The 11,997-nt window shown below is 50.3% G+C and overlaps 1 protein-coding gene and 1 long non-coding RNA gene across 3 annotated transcripts; both read right to left on the bottom strand.

The window, feature by feature from the left end:
* Nucleotides 1-738: 738 nt before the first annotated feature.
* tdrd1 (tudor domain containing 1) lies at nt 739-10,202 on the bottom strand. Of its 2 annotated transcripts, XM_018762595.2 has the most exons (23): nt 10,154-10,202; nt 9,937-10,054; nt 9,608-9,671; nt 9,406-9,492; nt 9,139-9,306; nt 8,785-8,928; nt 8,513-8,675; nt 8,341-8,427; nt 7,875-8,048; nt 7,547-7,654; nt 7,228-7,398; nt 6,864-7,115; nt 6,646-6,777; nt 6,365-6,472; nt 6,113-6,283; nt 5,341-5,589; nt 5,053-5,169; nt 4,760-4,876; nt 3,786-3,953; nt 3,265-3,540; nt 3,001-3,120; nt 1,027-1,097; nt 739-948 (listed from the first exon to the last, which is right to left on the bottom strand). In XM_018762595.2, the coding sequence occupies exons 1-23, from the start codon at nt 10,185-10,187 to the stop codon at nt 868-870; spliced, it is 3,180 nt and encodes a 1,059-aa protein (XP_018618111.2). In that variant the 5' UTR covers nt 10,188-10,202; the 3' UTR covers nt 739-867. The 2 variants fall into 2 exon arrangements, with proteins under 2 accessions (XP_018618111.2, XP_018618114.2); XM_018762598.2 differs by lacking the exon at nt 3,265-3,540.
* Nucleotides 10,203-10,304: 102 nt separating this feature from the next.
* On the bottom strand, nt 10,305-11,898 carry LOC114910252 (uncharacterized). Its single transcript, XR_003797570.1, has 3 exons — nt 11,776-11,898; nt 11,115-11,277; nt 10,305-10,357 (listed from the first exon to the last, which is right to left on the bottom strand). It is a non-coding gene; the product is annotated as an uncharacterized LOC114910252 (long non-coding RNA).
* Between the last annotated feature and the right edge of the window lie 99 nt (nt 11,899-11,997).

Genomic DNA, 11,997 nt, shown 5'->3' with positions numbered 1-11,997 from the left:
CCTTTTCACCTCTACTTATGCACTTATTTTTTTTGGGGGGAAGTGGCACTTGAAGATGCACATTATGCATCTGTAACACATGCTGGTGTCCTATCCGAGGTGGATCACACCTGGCCTAGCACCCTCTGCGAGCGGGATAGACTCTGGCCCTCTGCAACTCTCCCTTGGGCAAGCAGTAAAGTATGAGCACATGCTCTATTTATACATTTCCTTTCAAAAGGTAAAGGAGCTGGTGGGTTGCAGGGGAGAACTCAAGGTGACCGGTTGACCGTTGGTTAATGGATCACTTGTTGAATCTAGGAACAGAGCTGCTTGCTGAGGCTCACGGGTGTCAGCCCTGAGGCCCGGGCTCCTTGGAGCATGCTGATGTTCCAGCCACCTCACCTCCAAAGCAAAATCATGGAGGCACAAGGAACCAGTCACCCTCAGGGACAGAGGCACAGACCCCAACTGCACGCTACCTGGGTGGGTGAAGGGAGGGAGGAGAGATCGAAATTGTCGTAACCACAGAACGCACACGGAAGCAAGGGTGAAAGGCCTTTAATAATCAAACCCATGTGACACCTCATTGCACACATACCAGCAAACACTGTACCTGAGGCACATCCCTGAGACGTGACTACCGAATATTAATTTTTAAACGCTTTCACGTCGGTTATGGAACAGCTAACATTTACGCAGTTTTACCATCTAAACATCTTTACTGCGCTTCCTGCTAAACAGAAACTAGTGCACATCTTGAGACCTTCTCCACCCCATGAAATGTTCCAATGACTCTCAACTAGTGTGTACTCCAGTATAACGGGAACACCACAACGGAACTGTTGGAGTAGCTGAAGGGCCATGAGGACAAGAACCGCGCTGCACCTAGACATCGTAGCACGAGGACGTCACCGCATCTGGCTGCTGCTTTGTCAGCAGAAGCAGCAGTTCTTCAATTTTATTCATCTGCAACCAAAGAGGAGGAGGTGCCTTCAGGTCCTCGCTTCTGAGAACGTGCCTCAAAGCTCTGGTCTCCTGACTCACCTTCCGTTTGAGATCCACACAGCAGCAGCAGCAAGAGCACTGGGCAGCTTCTGGAGTGGTGAGAGGGGTCACTAAGGAGAAGAGAGCCTGGTGTCACAATTTTATGGGTTCCTTTTTATAATTTTAATGGAACTTTTTCATGGGTTGTGGAATTTTTACTCCGATTCCTCTTTCTACTGAAGTATTACTCATCACGCAGGCAAGTCAAGAATTATCCGCAGCTATGTTCTTTATTATACCGTCTGTAGTGGTAATTTCATATGCATGAATGAGTTGTTTGTCTGCATTGCTGGGACATGAGTCCAAACTGCTCTAGGTTAATCATGGAGGTGTTACACCCCGACCATACGAACCGGAGAAGAGCAGCGAGCTGCCGTCTGCTTTTCATGAACAGAAGGTGTACGAGAAGCACGGATCCATCGTCGGCCTTTAGCAAAGTATCCACAGAAGAACTGAAAAGCTCACGAGTGGCTGCACAGATATCTCAGGGGAAGAGCCATCAAGGCCACACCCTCTACAGCAGACTGTGATGAGCATAGCCATAAGGTGGGCTTGGCAAACAAGTATGTGAGCATTCATGGAGAGGACCATCCGCAAATCAGTCACGACTGATTTTGAACAACGCTGGAAGGGGGTTAAAGGTTTCTGAATGATGGGTTCCAAGAGAGCTAACTGAAGAACACAAAACCGCAGTGTCCCGAGATGTCAGCGGCCTTTGGGTCACTACGGTATCGAAGGTGATGCATCACGCCTGTAGGCAAGACACAGGCTTGCTGTTACAAGGCCGAGAGCAAATGCCAACCATCAAATGGCAGCATCCTACATGGTGAGTCAGGAAGAATTTGAGGACCCAACCAACAGCAGGAAAATGTAAAACTGTGAACGTCGCTTTATTCATCTAGCAGACGCTTCTCTCCAAAGCGTCGTACAACTCAAGAGTTTCTGGGGATTCGCAAGACCCGCAAGACAGAGCTGCAGGCCAGACTAATGGAAGTCTTCAGAAACTGGACGTTTTGTCTATACCTCAATGCTCTTCTATAGAGCACTAAATGCATGATCCAACACTGGAGTTCCTTTTCACCAAATAAATACGCACACAAATTGGCTGAAACTACTTGTTCCAAGGGGGGGGGGGGGGGTTCGCAGCAAACCGGAGCCTAACCTGGCAGCACAGGGCACAAGACTGGAGGGGGAGGGGACACACCCAGGATGGGGCGCCAGTCCATTGCAAGGCACCCCAAGCACGACTCGAACCCCAGACCCACCAGAAAGCAGGACTCAGCCACTGCGCCTCCCTCACTAGAATAAATAGTTAATGTGCAATTATGACTAATTAATATCAATAATCATAAGTTATGAATGTTGCAAATAAATTTTAAGAAGAAACTGAAGGTTTGAGGCATTTTGACTATCCTCTGTACAGGCCAGATCTCTAAAAAGTTATCGATTCACCACCAACCAGACAGCGAAAGAAGCCCTGGATCATTGTTCAGCCACACTTCCCCCACCCCCTTCTGACAGCATACAGGAGCTTGTCCAAGGTTGGACTAAGTGCATTAATACCCTAGGAAACCATGTCAAAAAAGTAACGTTCAAGTAAATTCTGTTTTCGGTTATAAATCCATTGCGGATACTTTGACGTAGTGCACCCTCAACGAAAGATGCGGATGGTTCACAGAGCTGATGTGGAAATTGCGTGAATATAAGATATTACACTGTAACCATTTTATTCACGGATTTTTATAGTTCTTTACTCTTTTTTTAAATAGACATTAACGAATTATCTAAAAGGAGAATAAAACTTGAAGGGAACGTTGTGATGTGACAGTTATTTTACACAGTTTGAAAGATATTTTATGTTTAACAACACTGCAACTGATTGAATACCTTCATTCTTCATAAAAGGTTGAATGAAGGAAACACTTTTAAACACCCAGCTGAGGTGAGGTGACGTGACGAGCTTCCATCACTTACCGTCAGATGGTCTATCGCTGGAATGGAGCGCCTCTGGGTTCAACTGCGGCTCAGCTTCCTTCCTCTCCATCTCGACCTGGGTCTTGCTCACATCTTTACCCGCAGCCTCCGCTGGGCATTCTGAAAGATGGGAGGTGCAAACATCTGAACTCATCTTCCAGCCAAATCACACCGTTGACCAAAGTCCCCCGTTGCAGCAGTCACGTGGCGGCGGTTCATTTGAAACCGCCCCACGGCTTCCTCCAAGGGACTGACCGCGCGTACCAGACTCTGTCTTCTTGCTACCCGAAGACTCAACCGGACCTCCGCTGTGGACCTGGGACCCACTGAGTTCTGTCACGAAGCCGCTCTGCATCTGCTCCAGAGCACGCAGTACCATGGTGTTGACGTGCATAGCTCCCCGCTCCGTTAGGCTGGTCAAGTTCAGGCGGTAGGATGTGCCGTCAAAACCCTGCACAGAGGCCACTACGCTGCCCTTCAGCATCGACTCAAACAGCCTGAGAACAGAGCGAGGCCATACGGGGGGGCACAGCTCCAGCCCTGCGGAAGGAAGATTACTGTGACTGTGCACCGGCACTTTGGTCACGGTTGTGGTCAATGACAACCCAGAGCACTAACAGTGCACACTTATTGCAATGAGTCATTATCAATGACTAATACAATTAATTTAATACAATTTGGATCAATATATTCGGTGCACACAGAGATCCAGTATGACATTTGTTCTGGTCCCAGTGATCAAGTACCACTAGGTGGGAAGCGCACGTCACGCTTGCAGGCCGTACCTTCCAGGGCACATCTGATGATGCGGAACGGCAGCTCCAGGTGCTCTCTGGCAATGGGACAGATGGCTGAAAGCGGAACCCGCTCCGTGTTCCCGTAATCCGAATAGAGCACACTCGCCTCAGAGTCCATGGTTTCCAGGACAACTGCTCTGTACCACTTCTTGTCCCCTGGAGAGCAAACAAAGCCCAGTTAGCTGTGAGGAAACATCTCCATTCCAACTGGGACTGCCGAGAACAGCTGTGGTTGGTATCGTGACCGTTCTATCCACGTGTTGCTTTCTGGTCCATCACCTCACGGTCATCTCGCATCCTGGTTAGAGCTTGTTGCTAAGCGACCACCAAACTGCACCAACGGTCGTCCTCCAGGTACCCCGAGGCCAGGAGCTCAGCGAAGGTACGCTGTCCTTACCTGTGCAGTGGAATGTCTCCCGCAGACATCACAGGTACGAACGTGGAGAACAGCTCCTCCAAACGCCCTGCGTGTAATTACCACACGGCAGACGTGGAATTACCGCATTTCCTGAAATTCCTTCACCAGGGTTACCGCTGTGCAGGGGAGCATTATGTTCACCTTTGATGATCACCTGCATCGTCTCATTACCGGAACCCACCTGTGTTCTGGGGGCCTCATTATCCTCGCATGGGAGAAAAATGTGACGTGAAAAACCATTTTACCTTTAAACTGATTATTAATGTGATGCAAGAAGGGGAAGAAAAAAAAAAAAAAAAAAAAAAGGGGGGGGGGGGGGGTTAGTGAGGGCCTTGTGGGCTAATGCAGTCACACAGGTAACAATTATATATATGAGTCAGTCCCTGCGTCTCAAGGTTTTTCTGAGTTCTGCCGTCTGCACACCTGGATTGTCAACGCTGTAAACCAGAGCAGGCGAGATGACAAATGGTGAACACGAGGAGGAGCTCTGAATACCTGCAACTTGTCACTTCCCCCAGTGCATCATTCAGCCATACCTCCCTACCTGAGAACTGGGCACAGCAGGCTGCTCCTGGCTCAGGTGCGACGGACCAGACTGCTTGAAGGCTGGTGCAGTGATTTGCTAGCTCCCCCATCAGGGCGTGCAGTTTTTCTTTGTTTCCTGGACACAAATAAACGGACATATGAACAAAGTGTCGCCATAATGATACCAGCATGCACCTTAGCGACTGGTGTTCTGTCAGTTTAAGACTTCCAGCCCTGCTGAGAGGGAGCAACTTGTGTGTGAATGGATGAACTTGTGTGCGTTTGCACGTCCCAAATCCAAAACCCACTTACCCTCATTGGTGCTGACCAAATAGAAGAGGCCAGGGTTGACCACAACAGCTACGTGTGCCTGGAAGGCCTCGCTGCGGGGCAGTTCCGCTGTGCGCCAGTCTGTGGGGAAGGCGCACCCTGGTGGTGGATGAAGGTACCATCATCAGTACAGCCTTGCCATCACAGCCGCTATTAGATATACCTGGAGCCATTCTGAAGATGCCACATCATGCAGAGAGGACTCTGAGCGTAGACCCGAAATCATTCTCAACAGGAATGAGGATTTCAGCCTGGGTCGAGTTAACCAACCTGTCATCGCTGGAGCCGCGGTGGCTACGAGTGGTACAGCGGTTGTTGCAGCCTCGCTCTGCGCAGAAGGTCTGGCCAGCCGCTCGCTCACCAGGACAGAGGCCACACTGACCCCACAGCGCATCAGCTCCACCTCATAACCGCTCTGCGTGACGGTGCGCACCCTGGCCTCGAGTGATGAGCTCAAACAGAGAGCCTCGAACCTCTGCAATGCCTCTCCAGACCACTGTCCCTCCAATGGCTCCACACCTGCAAGTGGAAAGGAAACAAGGTACTTTGCTTTATCACTAAAAAAAATTATTTGTGCATATCAACACGAGTTTTGTGTCACTTGTGTAGTCCTGCAGGACAGGGGTTTGACATGAGTGACACCTGCAGGACAAAAACCAGAAATGCACTCAAAGGGAAGATTACTTAAGTCTCAAACTGCCTGCAAGGATACACTGAAAAAGTTTCATTTTTTCATTTTCAGAACCGCTTGTCCCATACGGGGTCACGGGGAACCGGAGCCTACCCGGTAACACAGGGCGTAAGGCCGGAGGGGGAGGGGACACACCCAGGACGGGACGCCAGCCCGTCGCAAAGCACCCCAAGCGGGACTCGAACCCCAGACCCACCGGAGAGCAGGACTGTGGTTCAACCCACTGTGCCACCGCACCCCCTACACTGAAAAAGTGAGTCTACATTTTATTTTGATCTCTAGCGATTGACAGGACATGCAGAATTGCTCCCCCCCCGCCCCCCTAACTGTCTGCAATCCACAGAACTCCACCTGCAAGCCTGCAGCGCAGCGCCTGGAAGGGAAGCTCTAGGTGTTTCGGATGGATGGCACGCAGGTGCGCCAAGTCCACGTAGCTTGTGTTTCCGTAGTCCACAAACACCACCCCGACCTTCTTGTCTGTCCCCATGCTCTGAACCAAGGCTCGTCCCCAGGTGCCATCCCCTGCGCCGCAGATAAATATGTTTCAGTGGTATTCAAAACGAACAAACAGTGGTCTTTCAGACAGGTGGGCATGGTCCTTACCTGGCAACAGTGCGCAGCATGGCTGCCCCACTGTAGCCGCAAAAGCTGTGTCATCACTCTGGCAGTGCTGCACAAGGGCAGCAGACAGTTCCGCCAAGGCGTAGACATCTGGGAATCAAACAACCTACTGGTGACATTTTAGTTTCCTCTTTAAGGATCACACCGATACGCTGTTGCTACAGGACCTTTGGAAGCTGGAAGCTGATGAAAAAGGCTTTAAAGACATGGTCTTTGGTTGCCATCAGGCACAGAGGTAAAGAGAAGAGCTCTGTTCAGTTCACCTTTGGTGTTGCCATGACGACAGTAGAACTCCTCTGGGCTCTTCACCATACTGACCACAAGCTTCAACATCTGTCCATCAGCAGGCAGCTCTGCGTACTTCCATTCTGTGTTCACCACAGGTTTGATGGCCCCTGTGACACACACACACTCTGGGCACTGTGGTTCTAGGATTCACAGGTTAAAACTTTGTGTTACGTTTTAAAAAAAAAAAAATTACCAGAAGAATCTGTCGTCACTTGTCCTCCTGCTTGTCCACATGTGACATTGTCATCATCAGCAACAGCATACCCACTGGCCATCAGCACCTCTGCCACATCCATCTGGGGGTCACTGTTCTCATCCACCAGTGTCACCAGAGCAGTGCCCTCTCGGTGGCCCACGACGGTCACCCGGAGGATGCGGTTGCACACGAGAGACCTGAGCATGGTCATGGCGGAGTCCATCCAGGTCGGCAAGGCAGGCTTCACACCTGTCAGGAGAGACGGAGAGAACACACTACTGCTTCTTCACTTTAACACAGCTTGTGGCACTAAGTGACCCAGGGGCCACAAGAAGGTCTGGGATCCCATTTTGGGTCACACCTGATAGGGCGCAGGAGATTGCCTGTATCGGTATGTTCAGGAGAACTGGGGGGATGGGACGCAGGCAGCTTAGATCCACCTCCTCCGTGTTCCCAAAGTCTATGTATTCCACATAGACATGGTCTCCCGAGGAGTAGCCCAGCACCTTGGCACGGTACCACAGACTGTCCTCTGCAGGGTGGTGAGAGACCCACAAGTCAGCAATACCACAGCACAGAAGGCAGGTGGAGTAGATGGGCAGCCATGATCCCACATGGAAGCACTTGGCAGTAGTGGAACCGCTGTCTTTGAAGGCAGGGAGAAGAGAGTGATGCTCTACCTGAGAACTGAGAGGAGCAGACGGAGCTGGGAGCGGGTCTGAAATCCTCCTTGGCAGGTGTACGCGAGCAGAACTCATGCAGGTTCACCTGGAGTTCCTGGATCACATCTGTGGAGGCAAGAGTGTTTAAGGTCACCTGGACCAGGAGAGATGCTCCTCCAACATAGAGAAAACACTCCTCACTCCCCAGGCTGCAAGAGTCTTCAGCAATAAACCGGAGAGACAAACAGCCAATCGGAGCACTCGATTGGTTGTCATTAACGCGAAAAGCAGCCAGTGAAGGAGCTCTGAAGTATTTACCCACAGTCAGGCTGAGGAAGCTACTCACTTGCATTCTCCAATTTTTGACACACAACCACATCAGGAGATTCAAGATGGGTGACAACAGCATGGAACATATCCCCCAAACTGTGGATCAGAGGGCTGGGAAGACTGGCCTCTGCGGTTTCCTCCTTCCCCCCCGATGACTTCAAGTCCTCGAGAACCACGGTCAGCATGCCCTCTGGCACAGGGACGGAGAAGGTGTGGAGTCAGAGACAGAGAGGAAGGAAAATGACCATGGGGCATTCATCTTAAAGCTGGATGAGTAACACACAGGAGAGGTAGTGACGCCACATTTAAAAATGACTGTAGGTCATGAGTTCAAACCCCAGGAAAGGCCGAGTAGTCATTGTGCCATTTAACTACAGCAGATCAGCTTACAAAATAGCTGAAAGATACTATTTAAAGATTAACTTTCTTAACTCATTCACATAAGAGAAGGTGTCCTCCAGACAGGAAGGGGGCGCTCTTACCAATGTCTTTGACACTGGGGCCTGTGCTCCCGGTGGGCTCCATGGCAGCATAGCCATGCTCCACGAGGAAACTGCTAAGCTCTTTACCTGCAGGGGGCGGAGTCTGCCATCAAAGCACCACCGAATGAGCATTGAGAAAACCCTTCTTTCCCATCCCCGACGGCAGTCCTACCAGATGTCAAGAGAATGTCGACAGCACACACTCCTCCGTCCAGTATGTCTACCACAGTCATGGTCAGCTTTTTCCCAACCACCATCTGCCTCACCGCAATGTTGCACTCCTCGCTCCAGTGGCCCGTCACTGGAGTAACGCCAGCCATCCTGCACTCCGTGGCCTGACCACAGAGACACAGGACAGTGAGCTGGACCGAGTCCCATCGCTTCTGCTCCCGGCAGCCAGACCGAGTCCATCAGCACTCAAAGCTTAACCAGAATGTCACTCACGCACTGAGGGAGGAGGTCAACACCAGGCGGCAAAGGTTTCACTCTGTCTAGGGTCACAGTCTCCTCATTCCCAAAATCCATGTAGAAGATGTGAGCAGTTCTGCAAGGGGCATCCACGGTCTGAACCACCCCTCGGTACCAGTCCTGTGAATATTTCACGTGTTCATGGGTTAAGAGCTACTGTGTCTCATTTCCAGAGTGACTGCTAGGACCCAGGTCCGAGGACAGGGAAGTCCCAACACCTCAGAGCCACGTGTGAGAACAACTCCAGACAGAGCTCTGCTAGACACATTCAGGCCTGGGTGAGCATCATCACTTCCTGCCTGCACCCTTGTGGGGTGGGCATGTCCTCACCTGGTCCAGAGAGTACCTGGTGGCACACACCTCTCCGCATTCAGGTATATACTCTGGTACACTGGAGTACACCTTCTGCAGGGCAGCACTGATGCGCTGCAGGGATGCCACAGTCATCTTCATATGAATGAAGAATTTCCCAGGGTTCCTCAGCTCCACCACGGAGGCCTGCCGTGAAACAAACGGCACCATGATGCAGGTGTCCAGCACGATCCAGGGCCTGGATTTATATGCTTTGTTGAAAGTTAACTGCAGATCCAAACAAACCTCCACTTGGGCTCCTTTTGTGACTTTGTTCCTGGGCATGTTGGACAGGTAGACCCTCCTGGGAGAAGCACCCCCCCCGAGGCTCTCCTGTGACACAGGTGGGACACGGAGCACGCCACAAACAGACAGTCAGAACCATGGGCAGTAACTAAATGTTCTGGCAGCACAAAAGTACTGCCAGGTTTCTCGGCAGAACTGTTACCTTGGCAACTAAACCCCTGGGACTGGTTCTGATGGGCATGGCCAAATGCTTCTGGGACATCCCGCTTCCAGAGAAACAAGAACAGGAGAGAAGGGTACAACAGGTAACAAAATGGACTTAAAATGATCACATATAGTCTGATAAACAGTCTCTCTCCTCTCTCTCTCTCACACACACACACACACACACACACACACACACAGCATGGGTTTGCAGAGTGCAAAGAGTGGTCCTGTCAGGTCTATGAAGGAACTGTAACACCAGCCGCCCCCCAAAGACACCCTCAGTTGGACCCCATACCCTGACTGGACAGCCATATCCTTGGTTACCTCGCAGAGACGGGTGGGATGACCGCCTTGCACAAGTGCCTGTGTGCCGTCCAGTCGCGGGCCTGGCAGTCTGCAGAGCAGTAGTACTTCTTCTTACAGCGCGCACAGCGCAGGCTCCCTACAGGTTGCACAGCAACAAGTCAGGCATAGCGATCCCACACACACACACACACACACACACACACACACACACACACACGGTAACGGCCGGACAGACCTTGCTGACCGCAGTAGTGGCACAGCTTCACCATGGCTGCATCCACACCACTTTTCTACAAAAATAAGTGAACATCATAACTCATCCTGAGGTTGGCATACATAGAATATTACTTGAAACGCCGCAGACGTCTTTTCACTTTAATACTTACGCAGTATCGGTCATTATCGGAGTGACTGTTTATCGCTGCGTTGCTGGCCGGTTCTGAGGACACACATTGATAACAGGGCTAATTAATGATCACACTAAAGCGTCTATGTGAAATGAGGACTTATTGTCATTGTATTGCTCTGTAGCAGAACTAAATTATAGTGGTATTCCCAGAGTTCTTCAGACAACCACATAATATAGCAACATAAAAAACAAACACTTAAGTATAAACATAGAAAATTAAACATTACCTGTTTTTACATTTGTGTTCTCCACAGATGCCTTTTCCCCAATGTATAATTATTACATTTATTTATTTAGCAGATGCTTTTCTCCAATGCAAATTCCCATGAACTCTACATAGTGTTATCAGCCCACACACCTTATTCACCGCGGTGACTTACACTGCTAGATACACTACTTACACTGGGTCACTCATACATACATCAGTGGAACACACACACACACACACACACACACACACACACACACACACTCTCTCCGTCACTCACACACTATGACCTATGTCAACCTGAACAGCATGTCTTTGGACTGTGGGAGGAAACCAGAGCACCCAGAGGAAACCCACGCAGACATGGGGAGAACATGGAACCTGCACAGATTGAGCAGGGATCGAACCCATAATCTCTCACACCACCCAGGTGCTACTCGCTGTGTCACCGTACCTTCCCAATAATAATAATAATAATAATAATAATAATAATATGTAATATATTATTAAGTACATAAACGTGTCAGAACCAGTTTAAAATGAATCACGTAGGCCACAGATGCAGGGGTGACCACCTACCATCCCCTCGTGCCACCAGGGGGCAGCTGTCCCAGGGCTCCCGACTTCTATGGGAGTTCACGTTGCCCCTCCCTCCTACCTGAGGGGTGAAACCAGCGGGGGTGGTGCAGTTGGTCCCGCTGGGGCGACCCAGAGACTGAGGACAGGCGTTGCTCATCGTCTCCTGAAGGGCAAGGCAGGTAGAACATGGGGGGGTTAAAACCCAGGTTCGAGAAGAGGAGCCATTCACAGCTGGGGTCAGGGAAGCCAACTGGCCAATTTATGACATAGCCTCAGCGGTCATTTCGAACAAGTTTCAGTAACGGGAAGGATGCGTGGACATGCCACATGGCCCATTGCCTGGGAACGCAAGGACCCCTTCAAATCCTGCGCACAGTCCTGTTGGGAGTGTTTTAAGCAACCTGACCGTGTGTCAAAAAGGACAGTAGGTTGTAGGTTCGAGGTTCCGGTTCCAATTTCCGGTCCTGCAGAAATAGCTCTTCCTTACCCTGAATTAGGACAGTATTGGAGTCATGCTGTATAAATGGGTAAAATGCTGTAGGTTTCTTTGTGGGGAAAGGGGGAGGGGAAAAAAAAAAAAGTTTCAACTAAATGTCAAAAGTCAATGGCGACAAAAAGAAAAAGAGAGTAACACCACCAGCCCACACAGAGAGCAGCTCACCTACGCTTCCTAATGAGCCCTTCCGCCGGAACCACCAGCACGTGCCGACCACACTCCACGTGCGCCCACGGACAACGCTCACGTGTTGTACGCAAAATATGTATGAAAAAAAGGTACTTTTTGGAGTTTACAACAAAGACAATACTACTTAGCGTGCTGGCAAAATTAATATATAATAAACGTACAAAGGTTCGCCTGAGTAAAGTCCAGTTTTTTCCCCCC

This window comes from Scleropages formosus, chromosome 3 (genome assembly GCF_900964775.1).
Source record: "Scleropages formosus chromosome 3, fSclFor1.1, whole genome shotgun sequence".
NCBI lineage: Eukaryota > Metazoa > Chordata > Actinopteri > Osteoglossiformes > Osteoglossidae > Scleropages > Scleropages formosus.
The sequence above is the reverse complement of the archived record's forward strand: the minus strand, read 5'-3'. Positions and strand labels throughout refer to the sequence as shown.

Coding starts and splice junctions, on each gene's coding strand:
- tdrd1 (XM_018762595.2), bottom strand. CDS start 10,187: ATGGTGAAGCTGTGCCACTACTGCGGTCAGCAAG. Junction 9,672..9,936: donor ATCCCACCCGTCTCTGCGAG/GTAACCAAGGAT, acceptor TTTCTCTGGAAG/CGGGATGTCCCAGAAGCATT. Junction 9,493..9,607: donor CCAGGGGTTTAGTTGCCAAG/GTAACAGTTCTG, acceptor CCTGTGTCACAG/GAGAGCCTCGGGGGGGGTGC.